Source organism: Delphinapterus leucas, chromosome 8, assembly GCF_059928025.1.
Source record: "Delphinapterus leucas isolate spDelLeu-1000000601 "Yukka" chromosome 8, BTC_Dleu_Yukka2, whole genome shotgun sequence".
Lineage (NCBI taxonomy): Eukaryota > Metazoa > Chordata > Mammalia > Artiodactyla > Monodontidae > Delphinapterus > Delphinapterus leucas.
The window spans coordinates 57,118,560-57,138,458 of record NC_143136.1 but is presented as its reverse complement, the minus strand read 5'-3'; the positions used below and the strand labels follow the sequence as shown (position 1 = coordinate 57,138,458).

General features: G+C 53.7%; 1 protein-coding gene and 1 pseudogene across 1 annotated transcript; both read left to right on the top strand.

Moving 5' to 3' along the window:
* Positions 1–7,318: 7,318 nt before the first annotated feature.
* Positions 7,319–13,457, top strand: HOXD3 (homeobox D3). Its single transcript, XM_022570085.2, has 2 exons — positions 7,319–10,524; positions 12,681–13,457. Exons 1-2 carry the CDS (start codon positions 9,984–9,986, stop codon positions 13,436–13,438), a joined length of 1,299 nt encoding a protein of 432 aa, XP_022425793.1. The 5' UTR covers positions 7,319–9,983; the 3' UTR covers positions 13,439–13,457.
* Positions 13,458–16,260: 2,803 nt separating this feature from the next.
* On the top strand, positions 16,261–19,899 carry LOC149748564 (uncharacterized; annotated as a pseudogene).

The window sequence follows — 19,899 nt, the reverse complement described above, 5'->3', positions numbered from 1 at the left end:
GGGCAGCAGCGGGCATTCTCCTCCAGCTCGCAACTCCCGCCCTGATGCCGGGGAGGAGGGCCTCTCTTTTTTTGCCTCCTTCCCTCTAGTTGGCTTTGAGGATGACATCGGCGAGCTGGGGGCTGTCTGCGTGTGGTGGTTGTTTTGGGATTGTGTGTGTTTTGATTTCTTTTTTGGTGTGTGTATATTTCCCCGTCAGGACAAAGTTTCCTCCTTTGTAAATTATACATTCAAACAATAACACATTAATTCAATTATTCAAAGATGACAAATGTTTATGTGCTTTGCAAGTGACTCTGGCGCAGATTCTGGGCGCTTTCTCTGAGCTGCTTGCGTTTTTTTCTCAATGAGAATTGGCTGCCCTCCCACCCCCCAACCCCACCCACCCACCCACCCCGACATCCCCTGGTAGGCCCAGAGAGGAACCCACAAAAAACCTCCTCAGCCCCGCCGCCAGCCCGGCAGCCAACAGCCTCCCAAGGCCCGGGCTTGGCGGGCACCGGCCCGGGCTATTTTATCAGTGTGACAATTGCCCGGGTTGGTGTGATAAATCATCGTAAGTAATTCCTGAAAGGGTGCGAGGCTGTTGGGGGCCGGGCGAGGACTGTAAATCTTTCCGGTTTATTGCTCTATGAACATATGCTCCGATTGAAGAAGGCTCAGATCCTTTCCTGGAGACAAATTCCCGCAAAGCAGCCCCCCTCATTGGCTGGAGATTAACACTTACTGCGGGCCGGCTGCTCGGCCCCTGGCGGGAGGCTAGGGGGCGGGGTCCTCCGGGTGAGGGTGGACTGGGGGCACCCACGGTCCGACTCCAAGAGGCGCCCCGAGTGGGCCTCCAGCCAGGCCCGGCCGGGTGAACAAAGGAGGGGCTCGCTGACAGGTCTGGGGGCTCGAGCCTGTGACCTGTTCTCCGGGACTTGCCCGTGCTTCTGGAGTGGGAATGCGGAGGATCTTACCCCCTTCTCCCTGGCTCTTCCGCGGCTGCCGGGCACATTCGCCTTCGCCTGTCCGAGACCTTGCAAGTGGCGACAGGGCATCTGCTCCGTGCCCGATGCCGCTAAGAAGCAGAGCTGGCTATGAAAGCGAGACTTCGGGGATGGAATGGACACCCCCAGGTGGTGCGGGATTCCGGGGTGCGGGCCGAGCTGGGGTAGTGCCGTGGGGCTCACCGCAAGCCGGGAGCTGGAGGCTGGCTGCTCGCCCTGGCCGGGAGCTTTTAACTCTTCTTCCCGCAGGCAGAATTGTTACCGTAAATTCCACCCGACCACTCGGAGAGTGCTGGAAACCTATCCTGATTTAATATTTCTAAAATAGAAGCTCCCTCTTCTCCCAGATAAGCCCAGCCAGGACTGATTCGCAGACCCCCTCGCGTTCTTGGAGGCGCCGCAGGAAGCGGGAAGCCGCGGCCTGGCGGTTGCTGGGCCTGCGGGATCCGTGGGCCCTGCCTGGATCTGGAGGCGCACAGGTCGCGGCAAACAGCGACTCCGCGCCTCGGCGGCTCCAGGCCGCTTAGGACCTGGGTGGAGTTCGCCAGACGCAGAGAGGGGAGAACGCTCCGGGTCTCGGCCCGTGCTTCTGCGCCTTTTCTGGCTCTGGAAGTGTAGGCTCATCGGCCGCGTCCGCGGAATGAGCCAAGGCCCCAAACTGTGGTGGTGGTGAAGAGGAGTGTTCCTCGGGGTGACCAGCCTGGTCTGTGAGCTGGAGCCTCTCACCTTAGGGCCGTAGCCTGCACTGTGCCACAACGTAATTGCCTCCCCGGGGAGGGGAAGAGCGGCACTTCCGACTAGGCTGCGCCTTGCCCGGGTGCTTGAGGATGCGGAGTACCGGGCGCGGCCGGGGAGCTAGGCGAACCCTGGGCCTTTGATACTCCACAGCTGCCTCCGGAGACGCCCGTAAGAGAGGCAGCCTCTAAAATTTCCAATCCCCGGACCAGCCTGATGGAAGGCTGGGCCAGGGTCAGAGGTCGTGGGGGAAGAGACTCTCAGCGCTCTCATCCCACTGCCGGCGGCCAGGCTGGAGCTAGGTCACTCCCGAGCCGCGGGATGGGGGCTTTCCTTCCGCCCCATACCCACCCTTGTCTGCCCAAGGGAAGGGACCGCGAGATCCCACGTTTCCTGCCCCTCCTCCCAGCCCCCAGGCCTGGCTGCGCTCCGGGGCTGGATGGCGTGAAAGTTTCAGCCTCAATCAGTACAATCTTCCCTCGGGGTCACGTGAACAAATATGCTCGCATTTGAAGGCAGCGTCTGTATTTGCCGACTATGAGGGGGTTTCCGGGGCTCTCTTCAAATCCAGAAAGGGCCACATTCCGAAAGGAAAACAAACCCCGAGCTCTGGGGGGCCTGGGAGGGCTGGGCAGGAACCCAGGAGTGGGTGGGGGCGCGGGTGGCAGCCGCTCTGGGCCTGGGAGCGGACAGGCGGGCGGGTGGACCGACGGTCGTGCAGCGCAGGCAAAGCCGGCGCGGGGACTACGAACTCGTTCTTCCTGCGTTTATTGGTAGCTGAACCTCAGTCTGGTTCCGTTCTACCGGGAATTCCGTATGCTCGGGTATATGGCCGAGTCTTCGAGCGCGCAAGACCAGGGTTGGGACAGTGTTGTCTGCAGACAAAGGGGGAAGGCTAGCTCTGCCCCCCACTGGCGCCCACTGTGAGGCCGAGGACACCAGGTTTATGATAAATTGGGATCCAGGTAAGCAATTGCATGACAAAATGAAATCTTCGGGCACGGGGCTACTTGCTGCCCTGAGTGGGATACTAAATATGATTTATTTTGTGTAATCTGTGATTTTGATGATTGCCATTGGTGAGGCAGCACTCGTAGACCTAAATACACTTCTACATATACATCCAGGACGGTGATTGATCGTAAGGAGGTGAGCTTTGTGGAGATGCTTCCCGCCTACCCAAAGGTTAGAAGGACACACTACCTTGCCAGGCTGGGAGGGTGGCCGGTGGCATTGTGGGGGGAGGTGGCAGTTTGAGGAGAGGGCCGGTGAGGAGGGTGGGGGCTGGAGGAGGTATTTTGGGGGTAAATGTACAGTTATGAGAACGGGTTGAAAATGAAATGAATAAAAAGAAACTTTTTTTACACTGTCACTGCCAAAGTAAGATGGAGCATCATATTAATTCCATGTCTTGAGCCGCCTGGCTGGGTGCAGGCAGGTTGATTTATACGTATTTAAAAGAAACTCTGTGGCCAGCCAGCTCCCTGCATTGTTCTGGGAGCTAGCTCCACATACGTATGCCTTTATCTCTTGCTGTTGGCTTAATATTTTTTTCTTGCGAGGTTAAAGTGCTATTCCATCTTCTCCCCCAAATTCAGTAGAACCCCCAAACTACCCAAAAGAGTTTGGGAGGCTCCTCCCCCTCACTAATCTGGTTTTTGACTGCGATAGTGGCAGAGAAAAGGTTTAGGGCTTCTGGGTCCTTCGCCTCAAAGAACCCAAAATGAAAACTAAATCATATTTTGGTTCCTGCATCCCAGACATCCTTTTGTTTATTGTGTCCTGTGGCTCCTGGATGTGGGAGGACAGGACAGGTCATCCTGGGTCTTTCCCCGGGGCCAAAGCCTGAGAAAGCCACTCCATGAGTTGGAGTGAGCGTCTCCATGCTCCTGGGAGCCGCAGGGCAAGGCCAGACTGGGCCTCTGTGGGGAAGGGACCCAGAAAGCAAGGCGCACTCCCTTAGCCTAGGTTGGGACGGGCCCCAGCCGGAGAGGGACCGACTTCCAGGGGTGTTGCCATCAAAGAAGAGCAGTAAAGTTGTTTTGTCAGTCTCCAGCGCTTGGCTCCATCAGAACTTAAAGTCGCGGGACATTTTTCTTCTCTCGCTGCCTTGGAGCTGCGCGCCTGCCAACTTAGTCAGCTGAATCCAATTACTGTGAGCAGCATTTCATTTGGCCCCATGGAGCACTCACTTATAACTTCCCCGAAAATTTCAATAATCTGCACCAAGGCTCCCTATTCAAAAGACTTTTCCTGGTGGGGGATGGGGTCTAGGGCCAGGTCTGCTAGGGACCAGCTCTTCCTTGACAGCTCTCAGACGGCTCTCCCTCCCGCTTGCTCACCCAGTTCCTGGCTGTGGAAAGGGTACTTGAGGCTGGTGGCCCAGAGCCAGCCGGATAAAGCATGCGATTCTGGGCAAGCAGAAGGCTGAAGTTGGTTGGGACCGTGCTGGGTGCTGGGTGGGCTGGGGAAAGAGCGCGGGAGAAGATGGTGGGGGCTCTGGGTAGCCCAACTTTGGCCACCTTGGGGTCCTCTTTACTTTCCCCTTCCCAAGCCTCCTGCGCCCAGAGTGCACCGAGCACCCCAGAACCCCCGGGAGCAAACTTACCCTGTTCCTCCGCGGCTGGGAAAAAAAAAATCTAGCTACAGCCACAGGGAAATCACGGCACCGGGTGGCCTCCCAATTTAGCCCTTCTTCTGAGGGGAAGCTCCTAATTTTAAAGAACTCTTTTTTTCCAAATAAATAAATAACCAAGCGGCGAAAGTTGACGTCCGCTCACGTGAATGTATCATATAAAGTGGCTTCGGGACCCGCTGATCCGGTCCGAGGGCATGGGTGCATCGTGCTTCCACCGAGCAGCCCTCCGGGCCGGCTCAGTGGAGTGGGGCCCCTGGGTCTGGGGCTGGCTGGGGAGCTGAAGCCCGGGCGCGATGTTAGGAGCCCTACCAGTACGGGATCTCTCCGAGGCGCTTCCGTTGGGTGTTCATTAAGGGGTGAGTTATTGCCGCCTGAGCCAAAGGTCACTTCAAAGGCTTATGGCTGCGCGCTCTGGTCTTTAGAAGGGCCCTGAACGCTTTGTGTGGGGCTTTCCCGGGCGCAGTTTGGTGTTTGCGAACTACTGAGTCGACTAATTGGCACAGGGCAGATGCAAGAGGGGGGATTGCGTCTCTCCTTTCACCTGACCGGGGCGGGCACCCACTGAGCGCAGGCAGTGGTGGGCAGCTTGGTCTGTTTTGGGGTGAGGTGGAAGGGTTGTTTGCGTCTTAGGCGGTTTGCAGCCCAAACTCGACCCAGTTGTGGGCAGCCCAGGCCAGGAATGTGGTGGGTACCTACTGGAATAAAATAAACTGAGGGAAATCATCGGAGATATAATGTACAAACCAAGAAATAACACCCAGCTCCCTCTTCACTGTGGCTGCCTGCAGGAGCCTTGACTAGGACCCACCCAGGCCCATCTACATGTCCACCCTCCTTTTCTGGTGCCCTGTGCTGTAGCTTCCCTCCCATCCTAATCCTGCACAGTCCCTCCCTTTAGCTCCTAAGAGGGGTGGGCTTGGCCTGGGGGATTGGGAAACCTGGGGCGTTTAGGGCTTGTTTGGAGTAGGAGAGGAAATGACTTCCCTGTGCCTCTGACCCACTTGGCTCACCCCCTGCGGAGGCTCTGGCCCTTCCCTACTGTCCTGCCTCCCCCTTCTCCCATCCAGTCAAGGATTTTGCTGTTAAAAGCCATCTGCTCCCCAGGAGCCAACTGAGTCTCCTTTCTGCCAGTAAGAAGGTGCCTGGAGTGGCTGCGGACACCATGTAAAATAGTGACATTGATTATGACACCCTTAAAGGGAGTAATGCGTCTCTGCATGTGTTTGTAAGAAAGAACTGGCTGCCACTGAGAGTTTTCCATTTTGTTCCAGATCACCTCAACAGAATAGACTATCAAAAGGAACCTGAAGAGCCTTCAAAGAGTTAGAAACAAAATTTGAAAAATCTCTCTCTCACACACACACATACATTGTGGTGAGTGGTGTGATTTTTAAAAATAATTTCCACTACATTTCCATTTGTCCTGCAACTCAAGGTAGCCATCTCAGGATTCATACATCAAGACATAAAACAAAGGGCGGCTTTGAAGTGGATCACCTCAGTGTGAACTGCCGCCGGTTACATGATAACCGATCATCGGCCTTCAAATTTATGGCGCTTTAATGGGGTGAGCCCAGTGCCTTAAATGCAGGGCGTATTACATATTAAGTTATCTGGGCTAAATAAGAGTGATTTAGAAGGCGCGTCCAGGGCTTCCCATAGGGCAGAAGAGCTCTGGCTGAGAGATCGGGAGAACGTGGGCAGAAAGCTGCCTCAGCTCTGCGGTAAATACATCCTATTCTGAGCAAACCCAAAAAGTAGTAGTTTCGAAATGAAATCCCGAGGTAGTAAAGCCCACAGAGAGGGAAGAATCGTTGCTAGGTTCCAGTGAATTAATGGGGATGCCCAGCAATATTGGTGTCCGCCAGAAAGAGATCTGTGGGTTTCCAAGGCCCTGATTTAGGCAAAACAGAGAGAGGAACCGAGGCCAGGTCGAACATTAGAAAAAATTGAGAGGAACAGAAGCAACCGTTACTCCAACGCCTCCCCCTTCTCTTTCAAGTCGCACGGTCTAACTCTACCCGTCCGGGATTTACAACGATCGCGGCGCTAGTCACAGCCCAACAACTGCAGCCGTCTCTCTCCCCAGTCCCCTCGGCCTTTCCGCCGCCACCGCGGGCGGCGGGCGAACAGCGCGGGGCCGGCCTCCGCGCGTCCGGCGAGCCTCCCGGCCTCCCGAGGCCGCGGAGGGCGGCAGGTCTTCGGCCCCCGGCCAGGCTACGCACGTCCCGTCCCGCGTCCGGCCGCCGAGCAGAGCTGCTCCGAGAGGCCGGTACCGGCCACTTTATATAATCCCCCGGCTCGCGGGGCGCGGGGCCGGGAAAAGTGCGGAGCAGGGAATTCTTTTGCTGCGCTTCCTCCTACGCGGAGCCTGTTTTCCACTTCTGAAAAGTGCCAGGCCTTGGGAAGTGTTTTTCTTTTCATTCCTTACTGAAGCGTTTACTGCAGCCGTGCTCGCAGTCATAAATTTTGCTACAAACCACAATGACAGGTGCATTGATATGCACCGTGAGAGCTCCAGCTGCTTAATAACTCCGTCCCCCGGCCGCTGTGAGCGCCTTTTATTTATTCGGTATCATATTTAGGTATTGATCCCGGGCAGAATTAAGTGCAGTCAGTGAGCAAGCATCAGGGTTCGGCTGATTCGGAGGCGCGGCGGGTGCGGCGGGCCACCACGGCCCGGGAAACGGGCGGTGGTCGCTCCGAGGCCGCCTTCCTTCCGGCTGGGAACCGTTTGTCCTTGCATTCCCGGCCTGCGGTTGGGCCTCGGAGCTGAGCTGGGCAACTTCCCGGGACCACGAGAAAGAACCAGCCAAACCCCGTTTGGTGCCCCTTCCCCAGGAAGAGCCGGGGATGGCGCCGGCGGGGTTCTGGGGAGGCTGCCTCGGCCGGTGTTCCGGGCGGGGTGGGGGGGCCGGGAGCCGGGGGGGGGCTGGTTGTAGGGTGGGAGCAGGATTGGGAGGTAGAGGGCAGGAGGAGAGGAAAGGGCAGCTGAGGACTTCGAAAACCGCCCCTCCCCCTACGCGAGTTAGTCTTCACCCCAAGGCATTTGGGTCGGGGGCCCAAATGAGCAGAGGTACCAAAGGGTGAGAAAAGAAAGCCTTAAAAGGGGGGGGGATCGAAAAGATGAGCCACTGAACAGTTGACCATTGTCCAAGTGATTTATGACCCGTTCCTGCTTCTTAGGTTCAAGCAGAGTTCACAAGGAGTAGTGATTTCTGGAAAGAAATAAGCTTTTTTAAAAAAAACCAGTTTTGTAACAATATCCTCAGGTTCTGTTTTAGGAAAGGTGACTTCTTTGGAGCTCTACATTTTGGGGTGGGGGAGAGGCTGCAAAGCCCTTTTCAGTGAGGAGAGAGCTACTGCCCTTGCCTCTGGGAAGATGGACATTTGGGTGGTGGATCATCACTGAGTGACCCTTGAAATTCCTTAAGACAATGAAAACAGAAGTGGGAGAACAGACTCTGTGCTTATTCATGGAGCTGCCCAGTATTTGCACTTTTGAGGTACATGCACAGAGCTTTGTCTAGGAGTATGCCATAGGAACAAATATATATGTAAAGCTATCTGTTTCAAAGACTTGGTCAGTTCCGAAAGAAGCTATTTTAATGTGACTGGTCTACCTATCAAGATAAACTTGGTCACCCTGGGAGGCAAGAGGGGGGATGTTTTGCTTGCACTGCTGTAAATGGAGTGACAGAAACAGCAGCGAGTTCTGGTGGTCTGAGTGTCAAATGTGACCATTTTGACATCCAGAGGGACCAAGGTTTAAGACTGGAAGCAGGATCCTAGAAAAGTCCAGAGATTTAACCAGACTCGGAGTACATGTAGTCCTTTGGCCTGTGGGCAAATACATACAAATATTAGTCACAGGATGAGGATGTAGCTGTCCATTTAATAGTCGGTAACTTTAATGGTCAGAGAATGACACAGAAAATGAATGAAAGATTAAGACCAGCTTTGTTTGGTAGATATCCTAATTACATAAGTTTAAGAACAACAACAGAAACTATTCCTAAAACATTACATCCTAGTATTCTGTTATTCCATTGAGAAGGGTCTTTCTCTTATCAAGATTAATGGCATATTCGCTTTTATTTGAAAACAAAATGGGCAACTATACTACCAAATAAAGGCTAATATGAAGAATTTAAAAAAATTGAGTTAGGCTGTTTGGTGAAAGTGTAGGGGAAATGAGTAAATGGAGGAGTGGTTTTAGTACTAGTGGTCAAATCCATTAGGCTACATAAGTTGTCTAGATAATGTGGTCCATCATGATGTCCCTGATGGAAACCAGGGAGTTTGGGGGAAGGAAAGCTGCCTTAAAGATGAGATCAAGAATTCAGACCTGGGAGCTGACCTATGAGTTTTCTTTATCAAGCAGATGAAAGTGGTTGAATGGTATTAGTTATACTTTAACTCATTAGGGGCTTTCAGGAGAAGAGGGGGGTGGGTGAGAAGGTAAGCCCCCCATCAAGAGTCAGAGGACACAAAAGCGGTAGAATTTTTCTTAGTTTTTTTTCCTTCTTCTTCTAATTCTGGGTCCATTCATCATGCCAAGAGAGGTTCTCTCATTGGTTGTAGAGCGGGTGGGAGGTGGGGTGGAATGGATGATCCAGAGCAGAGGTCAATAGTAGTATCTATTTATACAATGGATGCAGGATTAAAATGATAGAGTTATAACATAAAGCATTTTTCATTCGCCCATGCTCCATGCATTTCAAATTCTAAATCTCTTCACTCATTTCCAGTGGTATCCATTTAAAAGTAGTGGAGGACAAAGTTAAGCATCTAGAAAAATGTAGACCAAAGAGAAGAAACTTTTCTAGCCTCAAAATAAGTCTGGGAGTCTTTAAGTCCTCTTCTTGGCTTTTATCTCCTAGTAGATTTCACAGTGCTGACCCATGAGCTAACCGGCCAATTCTCACCCAGTCACCGGAGAGTGGACTATCTGCATCTCCGTGAAAGATGCTGTGATTTTGAAACCAGGTGGGGGAGATACTTTTTTTGAGAGCTCTGGCTTTTCTGAGTGTTATAGGACTTTCTTTTGCCCATCAAAACCCTGGGATGACCTAATGACTGACTGATCCATTCACTCATTCACTCATTCAACAAGCAGTTACTGCATTTACTACATGTGGTGCGCTGGGCTGGATGTTAGGAATACGCAGGTGAATAAGACACAGTCCCTTCCTGCAAAAAGCTCAAAGTCTAGTGGGAGAATCAGTCATTAAAATGCATCAGGCCATAAATGCTCTTCTATGTAGTTTCAAAGGCTAAATTGACAATCTTGGAGAAAGAAAATTGTATCTGGAAAAAAAAAAAGCCCCTTCCCTTGGATAAAGGAAACTCTTTTTTTGTGTTTATGAGAAATTCCTTCTGACTTTTCCAAGGGTTCAAATAAGTTGAACTTTATAAAATCTCAGATCCTCCTACTATTAAGTTGGTGGGAAGCAGAGAGCCTGGGCTAGTCCTTCTATACTGACTGGTCTTGCCAATGACAGTCCCTCTGGGGCCTCTCATTTTTCTTCTTTGCAGGTTGTCTGGAGCCTGGAGCTGCCCCAGCTCTCTCAGGATTTGGCAGACATTGGAGGTGGTGGTGAAGGAGACAGTGGTGGTCAATGTTATTTGAGCAGGGTCAGCAGGCCCCGGAGCTTCCTGAGTACACGATGCAGAAGGCTGCTTACTATGAAAGTCCAGGACTCTTCGGAGGCTATGGCTACAGCAAAGCTGCTGACACTTATGGCTATAGTGCCCCCCATCAGCCTTATCCACCCCCTGCTGCTGCCAACTCCCTGGACACTGATTACCCGGGCTCTGCCTGCTCCATCCAGAGCTCTGCACCTCTGCCAGCCCCAGCCCACAAGGGGGCTGAACTCAATGGAAGCTGCATGAGGCCTGGCGCTGGGAACAGTCAGGGAGGTGGGGGTGGCAGCCAGCCTCCTGGTCTGAACTCAGAGCAGCAGCCACCACCGCCCCCTCCTCCCCCACCAGCCCTGCCCCCATCCTCGCCCACCAACCCTGGAGGTGGAGCACCTGCCAAGAAGGCCAAGGGTGGGCCCACTGCTTCTGGCTCCTCAGCCACCATCAGCAAGCAGATCTTTCCCTGGATGAAAGAGTCCCGACAGAACTCCAAGCAGAAGAACAGCTGTGCCACTGCAGGTAGCTCTCTGAGGGGGCTCATGCCTGGGCTAAGTCCCCCAGACTGACCCCAAGAGACTAGCTCGCCTAGGAATTAAGAGGCTCAGGGCTGGAAGTGCAACTTTGGAGGCCATATGTGTAAACTCCTCATGCAGAAAAAAAGTTTTTTTTTTTGGCTGCGCTGCGCAGTTTGAGGGATCTCAGTTTCCTGACCAGGGATTGCAGAGATTGAACCCGGGCCACGGCAGTGAAAGTGCCGAATCCTAACCACTAGACCACCAGGGAACTCCCTGTTCTTTCTTTTTAGTGTCTCTGATTGTGGTCATATCCTTACAGTGACAGGGTGCTCACGTCCATTCCAGGCTGCTGGCATCATTGCTGGACATGTCTCATAGTTACTCATAGACAGCTCTTCCTTATACTGCCCTAATATCTGCTCTCCTGGGCTGCTGGTCATAACTCAACTCCTTCTTCCACCAACAGCTCTTCAAAACTTGAAGACAGATACTATGATCCCCAAATCCAGGTGGTTATGTAGCCCATATCACATGATTCCCACTCGCTTAAATTAATAAGAACTAAAGTCTGTGGAATGCTATGTTAAGAACCATGTTAAGCGCTTTACAAACGTTGTCTAATTTCATTTTCCAAAGAACGCTTTGAGGTAGGTATATGACAAAACACGCATCGGGAAACTGTTAGAGATAAGTCACTTGCCCAAGATAACAAAACTACAAAATGGCACACCTGGGGAATTCTCTGGCGGTTCAGTGGCTAGGACTCCTCACTTTCACTGCCGAGGGCACAGGTTCAATCCCTGGTTGGGGAACTAAGATCCCGCAAGCTGTGAGGCCTGGCGACCCCCACCCCCACCCCCGCCCAAACAATAAAAACAAGAACAACAAAAAACAAAACCAAAAAAACCCCAAATTACACACCGGAATCCAACCAGGGTCTGCAAAGAATAACCATGGGACTCTACTTAGCCCACCCCAGCTCAGTTCTCCCCATCCCATTAAATCCCTAATGTGGAGGCACATATCCTAAGGGAAGAGGATGTACTCTGAAACAGGAGCAGCCTTGGGTTTTTCTCCCTGGAAAAGGAGACCCTGGAGTTGAGAATATTTCCCGTAGGTCCATTTAGGGGGTGTGGAAGAAGACAGGTAGGGCCAGGAGCTCTGAGGCCTTCTGCCTCTCTGTGCTCAGCCTGTTTGGTTCCTGAACTTTTCTGGCCTTGCGTTCTCTGATGTACTTTATCTTCAGGTAGATGAACTTGCTCCCAGACGCAGGGCTAGCTTGAGGCCTGGGATGTAGTTAGCTTGTTGTCAGCTCTCTGGTTTGCCTGCTGCTCTGTGGGGCTGCTGCTCGTAGGGGGAAGTGTCTTCAAGTCTTTAAGTTCCTTCTCCTTCTGCCCCTCCTTCTCAGCTGCACACCCAGGCCCTCCCTCCCTGGAGAAATCCATTTGTCTTCCCAGGGAGGGAGTGGACAAGCTGCTGAGAGGTGGCAGGGGTGGTGGAAACCAGGGCTGAGGCTGCTGCTCCTAGCATTGCAGTATTCAAAATATGCCCAGCCTGGTCTTGGATCCTCTAAAACTCTGGGGCTGTAATTTTATGGTTTGTCACCTCCCTGCATTTGGGTACTGAGCTCATGGGTGCAGCTGAGCTGGAGTGAGGTGCCAGGATCTCCACCCTCATTCGGTGCTTGGGGTGCTTTGCCCAGGAGCCAGACTCTGAGCAAGGCAGTTTGGGGCTGCCTCCAACCGCACCCCCCCAACCCCCTTCCCAGCTGTAGAGGCTGGAAGGACTGTTCAAAAAAGTCTGGCCCTGCTTTGACAGGGGGGATGGCCTTACCAGCTGCTACTAGTCTCTCATTAAACTCCTCCTCAGCCTTTGGGACGAGATGATGGGCTAGGCTGAAGGGGAGGCGGTGGGCAGAATGAGTTGGACTTCAGAAGGCAGATGGGAGTTTCAGGTGCCACTAATAGGTAGGCCTGGGGACTTTGAGCTCTTGGAATCTCTTGGAATTTCACCTCTCAAACGCCCCTCCCCCACTCCAGCCGTGATTAAGGTGGTGGGAGGGAGGGAGGAAGAGGAAGGAGCCTGGGAAGCACCTCTCTCCGGCCCAGGGTGTCCCCACCTCTCCCGCTCAGCGTCCCCTCTCTCTCCCTCCTTGCCCAGGAGAGAGCTGCGAGGACAAGAGCCCACCGGGCCCAGCGTCCAAGCGGGTGCGCACGGCGTACACAAGTGCACAGCTGGTGGAGCTGGAGAAGGAATTCCACTTCAACCGCTACTTGTGCCGGCCACGCCGCGTGGAGATGGCCAACCTGCTGAACCTCACCGAGCGGCAGATCAAGATCTGGTTCCAGAACCGGCGCATGAAGTACAAGAAGGACCAGAAGGCCAAGGGTATCCTGCACTCGCCGGTCGGTCAGTCCCCGGAGCGCAGCCCGCCGCTCGGCGGCGCCGCGGGCCACGTGGCCTACTCGGGCCAGCTGCCACCCGTGCCCGGCTTGGCCTACGACGCGCCTTCGCCGCCCGCCTTCGCCAAATCTCAGCCCAACATGTACGGCCTGGCTGCCTACACGGCGCCGCTCAGCAGCTGCCTGCCGCAGCAGAAGCGCTACGCGGCGCCCGAATTCGAGCCCCACGCCATGGCGAGCAACGGCGGCGGCTTCGCCAGCGCCAACCTGCAGGGCAGCCCGGTGTACGTGGGCGGCAACTTCGTCGACTCCATGGCGCCCGCATCCGGGCCCGTCTTCAACCTGGGCCACCTCTCGCACCCATCTTCAGCCAGCGTGGACTACAGTTGCGCCGCGCAGATTCCCGGCAATCACCACCACGGACCGTGTGACCCTCATCCCACCTACACAGATCTCTCGGCCCACCACTCGTCTCAGGGACGCCTGGCCGAGGCCCCCAAACTGACGCATCTGTAGCGGCGGCCACCGGCCCGAACTCGCGGCGCGATTACCTCTTTTGCTTGGGTGGCGGGGGGTGGCGGGCGGGGCCCGCGGGGCAGCTCGGTGACCCCCGCCCTCGCTCTGGCCCGGTCGCTGTCTTCCGGTCTCGGGCCAACAGCGGCCGAGGCGCAGGCGTCTGGGCCTCCTCTCCAGGCTCGCCCTGCTTTGGGTGACTCGCCATAAATCAGCCGCAAGGATTCTCCTCTGTAAGCCTGACAGTGCCACATAACTGCGGACCGAGGGACTCTAATCTGGTAATGGTGTCCCGAAGGTAAGTCTGAGATCCATCGGCGACGCGCCCTGCAGAGGGTCCAGAACCCGGAGAGTCCGGGCATGGCCCGCGTCTAGTTTAGTTGCGGAGACCTTAATTTATATGCTTCTTCCCGTCCCGTAAAGATTGCATCGGACTCAACGATCTGTATTTATTATTTGAAGCGAGTCATTTCGTTTTCCTGATTATTTATCCTCGTCTTAATGTATTTATGTGTATATCTGTAGAATTCTCCAGCCGAGCTTAGGAACGCGCTCCCAGGCCGCGGGGGCCACATTTCACCTCTTTAGTCCCCTTGGTCTGAACTAGTTGAGAGAGTAGTTTTGAACAGTTGTAACCGTGGCTGGTGTGTGTAGTTGATGTAAAGGATTAAGACCGCAAATTGTCCTTCACGGGTAGAGTCAGGCGGCCCCATGGCGTGGCATGACACCCGTTATTCTCTTCCCAATAGCCACAGCCCTCGCCACTCGACACAGTTTATTGATTTCAAATTGTCTGGTACTATTTGAACAAATATTTAGAATAAAAAATTTTCTCAGTCTTAAGTGTATCTGTGTTAATCACGCACACTTGCAAGTAGATCACTCTACCTTTATCTTGCGCACAATCCCGGTGGAAGGCCCCCCAGTAGGCTGACACTTTGAAATATTTTTTCCACTTATTTGGAATCCAGTACACAAACTGGTTCTGGGGATACTTGATTACCTTCCAACTATTGACTTTAGGTTGTGTGTGTGTGGGGGGAATATTTGAGGATGCAAACCTAGAAATGTTCTGTGTGGGATGACCTGGGTAGGGTGTTTCACTGCTGCCTGTTTTGCTGTTTCTATCGCCCTCCTTCTAGACACAAATCCACTTTTTTAGATTGCACTTACATTGGGGAGGCCAGAGCTCACTTTTCTGCGCTAAGTAGTAAAAAATAAACTTTGAAAGAAAACTGACAATCAAAGACACAAGAGAAGTCATAAGAAGAACTGAGCTATGAAAAAGCTAAGATGCAGAAAAAGAAATAATCATTTGAAGCCATGCACCTAAGCTTTTTCTCTAGGAAATTCGGTCACGATTTTTTCCTTATAGAAGTCAGTAGTTCATTTCTCAAGAAGACAAACGGTCCCCGTGATGTAAAGTAATAAAAGTTTCATTAATGGAACATAACAAGTATAAACACTTTGTTCACTCCTGCTTCTTTGGACAAAATGGGCAAAATGTCTTCGAGGAATTATAACCATTTTGTAAATATTAGTGTGGTTTTAGCTGGGGCGCACTACTTACCCCCGCTTCTCTAGAAGGAGGCACTCGGAGAACGCCTTCAGATAAGGTTCAATTCTTTTGTATTTCAGCAAAGTGGGCCCACGCATCTCTATTTGGTTTGACAAATAATGCAACTCCTACTACATCCCCGGTGACACGAGGTGACATTCCTATTGTGTGGAAATAATTTAACTTCTGATCTTCTGGTGGAACAACAATCGTTTCTATTTGGATGTTTGTGTTTCGCTAAATAGTGATGGCTGAAAATAATATTTAGTTTTCTTGTTCCTCTGTGCTGTTTTTAAAATGGCATGTTAGATTGGGGGGGTGGGAGGGGATTATCCTTTTTGCTAAATTTCACTTCATCCGAGCAGGTTTAAAGTATACATGTTGTAGAAGTGTATCAACAGAATAAATGACTTCAACCGAAGGGATATTTTACCCACTTTCAAGGCTTAAAATTGTTTTTCTGTGAAATTTGCATCCATAGGCAGAATTTCTAATTGTCTTGTAAGAAATTATTTTTTAAAGCTATTAGGGAAATCAAAGAAGAGCTTGCTGCCTTGCAGGGATTACAACAACCCTTCTTAACTGGCTAAATATTAAACAGATGAATTGTCAGGCTGTTTAGATTCCGCCCGGTTTTCCCTCATCTCCTCTTCCCACCATAAATAATAAAAATACATAATGCATCATGGCTCCAGGCGTTTTCCAGCGCGGTGTGTTACCGCAGGAGTATCTGCTGAGTCTGCGGGTGTCTGCAAGGCCCCAAGTGTCATCTGCGGCTTAGCGTTTCATGGATTAGATTTTAAACGGTGTCTAGCCCGGCTGACATAGCCTCCTCTCACACTCGGGCTGAAAGAAGCGCGGGGTTGGGGGCTTCCTCTTCAGGCAGCCGCAGCCGCCCCTCGCTAGTGGGGTGGGAGTTCTCTTGGGACAAACCTGCGGTCCTCTCTCACCTCTGGAGAAAGGTTCCCTGAAGCTTCTGAGAGCCGCTCGGATGGATCCGTTCCTGCCACTGGCGTGAGCGTCATGGGATGGCCACACTCGGTGGCTCCCGGCGCGAGTGCGGGCGGCGGCGAATCTGGGGAGGGCGCTTCCCGCGCGGCCGCCGACCAGGGCGAGAGCGGGGGCGCGCGCACGGCCATTTAAAACTTCATAAATTATAAACAAGCCGCCTTGGCCTTCGCCATAAATACTGCTGCTTTTGAGCCTGCAATTAGTGTTAGGAAGCACCGGAGTCTAAACACAACGAAACGCCCTCTGAAGGGCTCCAATGCCCGAGGTTGCAAACCTTTATTTCCCAGTGCCACCCCCTCCGCACCCCGAGGTTTGCACACAGTCGCCTCCTCCCCCGCCACCACCGGCGTTGTACACCCGGCTGGCTTCCCGCTCTGCGAGGGAAGGTCACAATAGCTGCTCTATCGGCGAAGGCGCCCGCCTCCTCCCTCCCGGGTCTCGGAAAAGCAGAGAAAGAAGAGTGGGGGAGGGGAGCCCTGGGCCCGGCCTGGCGCTCCGGGTCCAGGCCTCTCCTTCTCCCGGAGCGGACTGCAGCGGGAAGGGGCAAGTTTGCAGCGGAAGGAAACCGCCATCCCAGACCGAGGCTTCTTCCCGGGAGCGGCGCGCGGGGGGCCGTGGGGAGCTCACCACGGCCTCGAGGCTGCTGGCCTCTCGCTACCGGGCGCTGGGTCCAGGGCGCCTGGAGCAGCGGGTCTTCCGGGAGCGGCGGCGCCATTGTGCGCGCGGCTTCCCACGGGCCCCGCGGCGGGGAGGCCGCACAAAGGCGGCGCGGGGGCCGACACCGGCAGGTGGTGAGGGTCCCGCCTCTCTCCGGGCCTTGGGCTCCAGGAGGCTTTTACCTCGTCTGCGCAAGGGGAGGAAATGGCTCTCTGGCTGTGGCCGTGGCCAGCTCTGCCTTTGTCCTACAGAGAACGCTTTGAGGGAAGTGGGATCAGGGAGTTTGTGGGGGAGTCTCCTGGGACCTGAAGAAAGGGCTCGGGGCCTCAAGCCCAGGCCCACGTATGGGGGGTGGCGGTCATTCGGGAGCCCCTGGTTGCTCCGTCGAGGCAGTCAAACGTGAATTAAAGCAGCGCTGAGTTGAGGTAGCTGGAATGGCCAGCTGCAAAATGGGAGGTGGGGTGGGAAAAGATTTCGGCCGAGTGAGAGCCTGCCCTGGCTACGAGGAGAAACTCAGGACCCAGCCTGGAGTGGAGTCAGAAGACCCAACTGAGCTAGCCAGAGGGGTGGGGAAGTTGCTGAGGAAAGGCCTGAAGAGTAGTCCTGGCCCCTGGAAAGGTGGCAAGAAAGGGCGACTACACATTCTACCTCCTGGCTTTCAGACCTCAGCCTTATCCAGCGACCTGACAGAGAAGAATCCGCCTCTGATGGAATCATTAAGTTAACCCTCCATTTGTACCATTTCTTTGTACAGGCGTTCAGATGAGAGAGGGAGAGAATACAGAGCAAGTGCTTTCCCCTTGGAGCAACCCAAGCCTAGTCTCTATCAGAGACACATCAGCCAAATTAGTTTCCCAGGCCCCGGAGGGAGGCTGCTAACCTTGCTGAAAAGGAGTTTTTGAATTTCTATCTGTAAGGAGTATTAAAAAATAGTGATTAACTATACTAGCTACTCGTCCCTTCTCCCTCCCCCATTCTGTACCAGCCACCTGACCCTTGAGTGAAGTGATCTTCTCAGCCAGCAGGCTTGGGAGCCTAGGCTCCCCATCTGTTGAGGTTTTTCATTAGGGAGGGTGAAGAGGATATGTGTGTGGGTGTATGTTTGAATAACAAAGAAGAAACCCAACATTCTAATAAAAAGTGTTTCTCTGCTTGACCTGGGGGAGCCAGAAGCTTGTTTACACCATGAATATTCAAGGGACAGTCACAGGCCTGTTTTGACTTTATCCTGAGAATTAGTTGAAACTTCCTCCTATAGACAAGAATGGGTTAATCCCAGTTAGATCCAGGAAGGTCCTCTTCATCTGGCAACTCTTGGCCTTACTCTGCTCCTTCTTTCAGAAACTGTAAGAAAAGAATAGGGCGAACAGAAGTTTATATTAAATAAAAATAGAAAGAGAGACAGAAGTCTCCAGTCCCCACAGGCCTATAGCCTGATTACTTCAGGGCACTGCAACTTCCCTTAGAGGGGCCTGGGTGAGCAGACCCATCCCTAGACACTTTGGGCACAGGGAGCTGAGACTGAGTTGCCAGCCACACCCTCATCACCTCTGACTACTGGCTCACTTAGACCTCTCTTGCAGAAGGCCGGGATGGAGAGAAAAAAGATAGGGTAGATGAATCCTCTGCACTTACTACACTGGTGATACTGGTAGTGGAGAGGATCATCACAGAGGATGAAATCTTAGTTATCATTGCTCCCTTGTATTCTACTCCAGCTACAAATGCCCTTATTTTTGGGGCTCAAAGTTGGTTCCCAATGGATTTTTATACCTGGCCCAAAGCCCATGCCTAAACACTTCGCTCAGGTCTCATAGTCACCTTGGCAAGTTAGGAAAGTACAAAGACAATTCAAAGACCCACTTTCAGGCCCAGTTCAGCCTGAAGCACAGTGAACAAAAGGTTTCCACACATGCAGGAAGAACCAAGGTAAATAAATGCATGTCCAGTCATTTGCAGTAGCAGAAGCAGGCGAAGGGTCCCCAGGAGATCAGCATGGTGGGAGATATGACAGAAGTCTTCTTGTCCCAGGTCTTGTGGCAAAATATCTTGATTGTTTCCTATATCTAGTCTGGATCATTGTTATGGAAGAATAATAACTGGAAAACCATTAGAATAGGATTTTAACATTAGTAAGAGCCCAAGGAGGAGATCTTAATTTAAATGAGGATGCATGGAGAACCCCGATACAAATGCAGTGTTTTTGCTGGGGAAATGGGGCTAAAACCGGGCGAAGAGGACCTGTTGGACCAGGGCCTTTTTGAAGGAACGGAGAAGAGTGTCCCTGACTTATGAGGAGACAGGGAGAAGGTCTTTTGATGGCTCTATTGTTCAGAGTGCTGCCTTACAAATACCACATCCCTCCCAACTTCCACAAGGGCCCAAGGGCCGAGGGAGCGGGAAACTGGGTCGCTTGGGCTGAGCTCCAGGCAGTGGCAGAGCCACGACTGACCTCCCTCACCCGCGTCTCCTAACCTCTTGGGGCAGCAACGATGCCATCTCCGCCGCCGGCAGAAAACACACAAAGGAGGCCCCCACCCATCCTCGAACCTGGGGACACACTGGGGAGGGGCTGGCGTGGACCCCGAGTCCGAGCACCTCCCACCCCCGCGGGGAACAATAGCCGCCGCCTTCCCGGGGCGGCGGGGCGGTCGCGCTGCACAAAGGCCGGCTCGGCCCGCGCCATGTGACGCACGCTCGATCCCGTCTCCCGGAGGCGGCGCGGCGCGGAGCGGCGGGCGGGTGGGTGTTCCTGATCCACCTGGAACACTTTCCGAGAGACAAACGGTGAGTTAATCACCCAACCGGCTGGCGACCGCGTCCCCCTGGCCCGCGGGGAGGCCGGGGGAGGGGCGGGGGTGAAGGCCTGCTCTGCGTGTGTGTCTAGGGTGGGGGCGGGATAGGTTAGTCCTATTAAGAGTTCATCAATCACCGGTGTGCACTTTTCGCTCGACAGCGGTCCCTCCTACTTCGGAGCAAGTCCGGGCCAGCTGGGATCCGACCAGAAACCGCAAGCGGAGGAGACACAGGCACGCAGGCTGAGCGCTTAGGGCGCGACCCGCCGCCACGCGCTCTGCCGCGCGAGGCCCGAGGGCACCGCGGCCGCGCGGCCGCCCGCCAGCCCAGCCCGCGGAGCACGCAGGGCGCGCAGGCCCCCCAACTGCCCGGCCCCAACGCCTCCCAGCCCCGCCTCCCACGCACCTCCCGCCCCCCCCACTGACCCCCTTCAACGCTGCTG

Bases quoted from the DNA above. Each gene is read 5' to 3' on its own strand.
- HOXD3 (XM_022570085.2), top strand. From the start codon at position 9,984: ATGTTATTTGAGCAGGGTCAGCAGGCCCCGGAGCTTCCTGAGTACACG. The intron at 10,525-12,680 runs GTAGCTCTCTGA...CTCCTTGCCCAG, and splicing joins GAACAGCTGTGCCACTGCAG to GAGAGAGCTGCGAGGACAAG.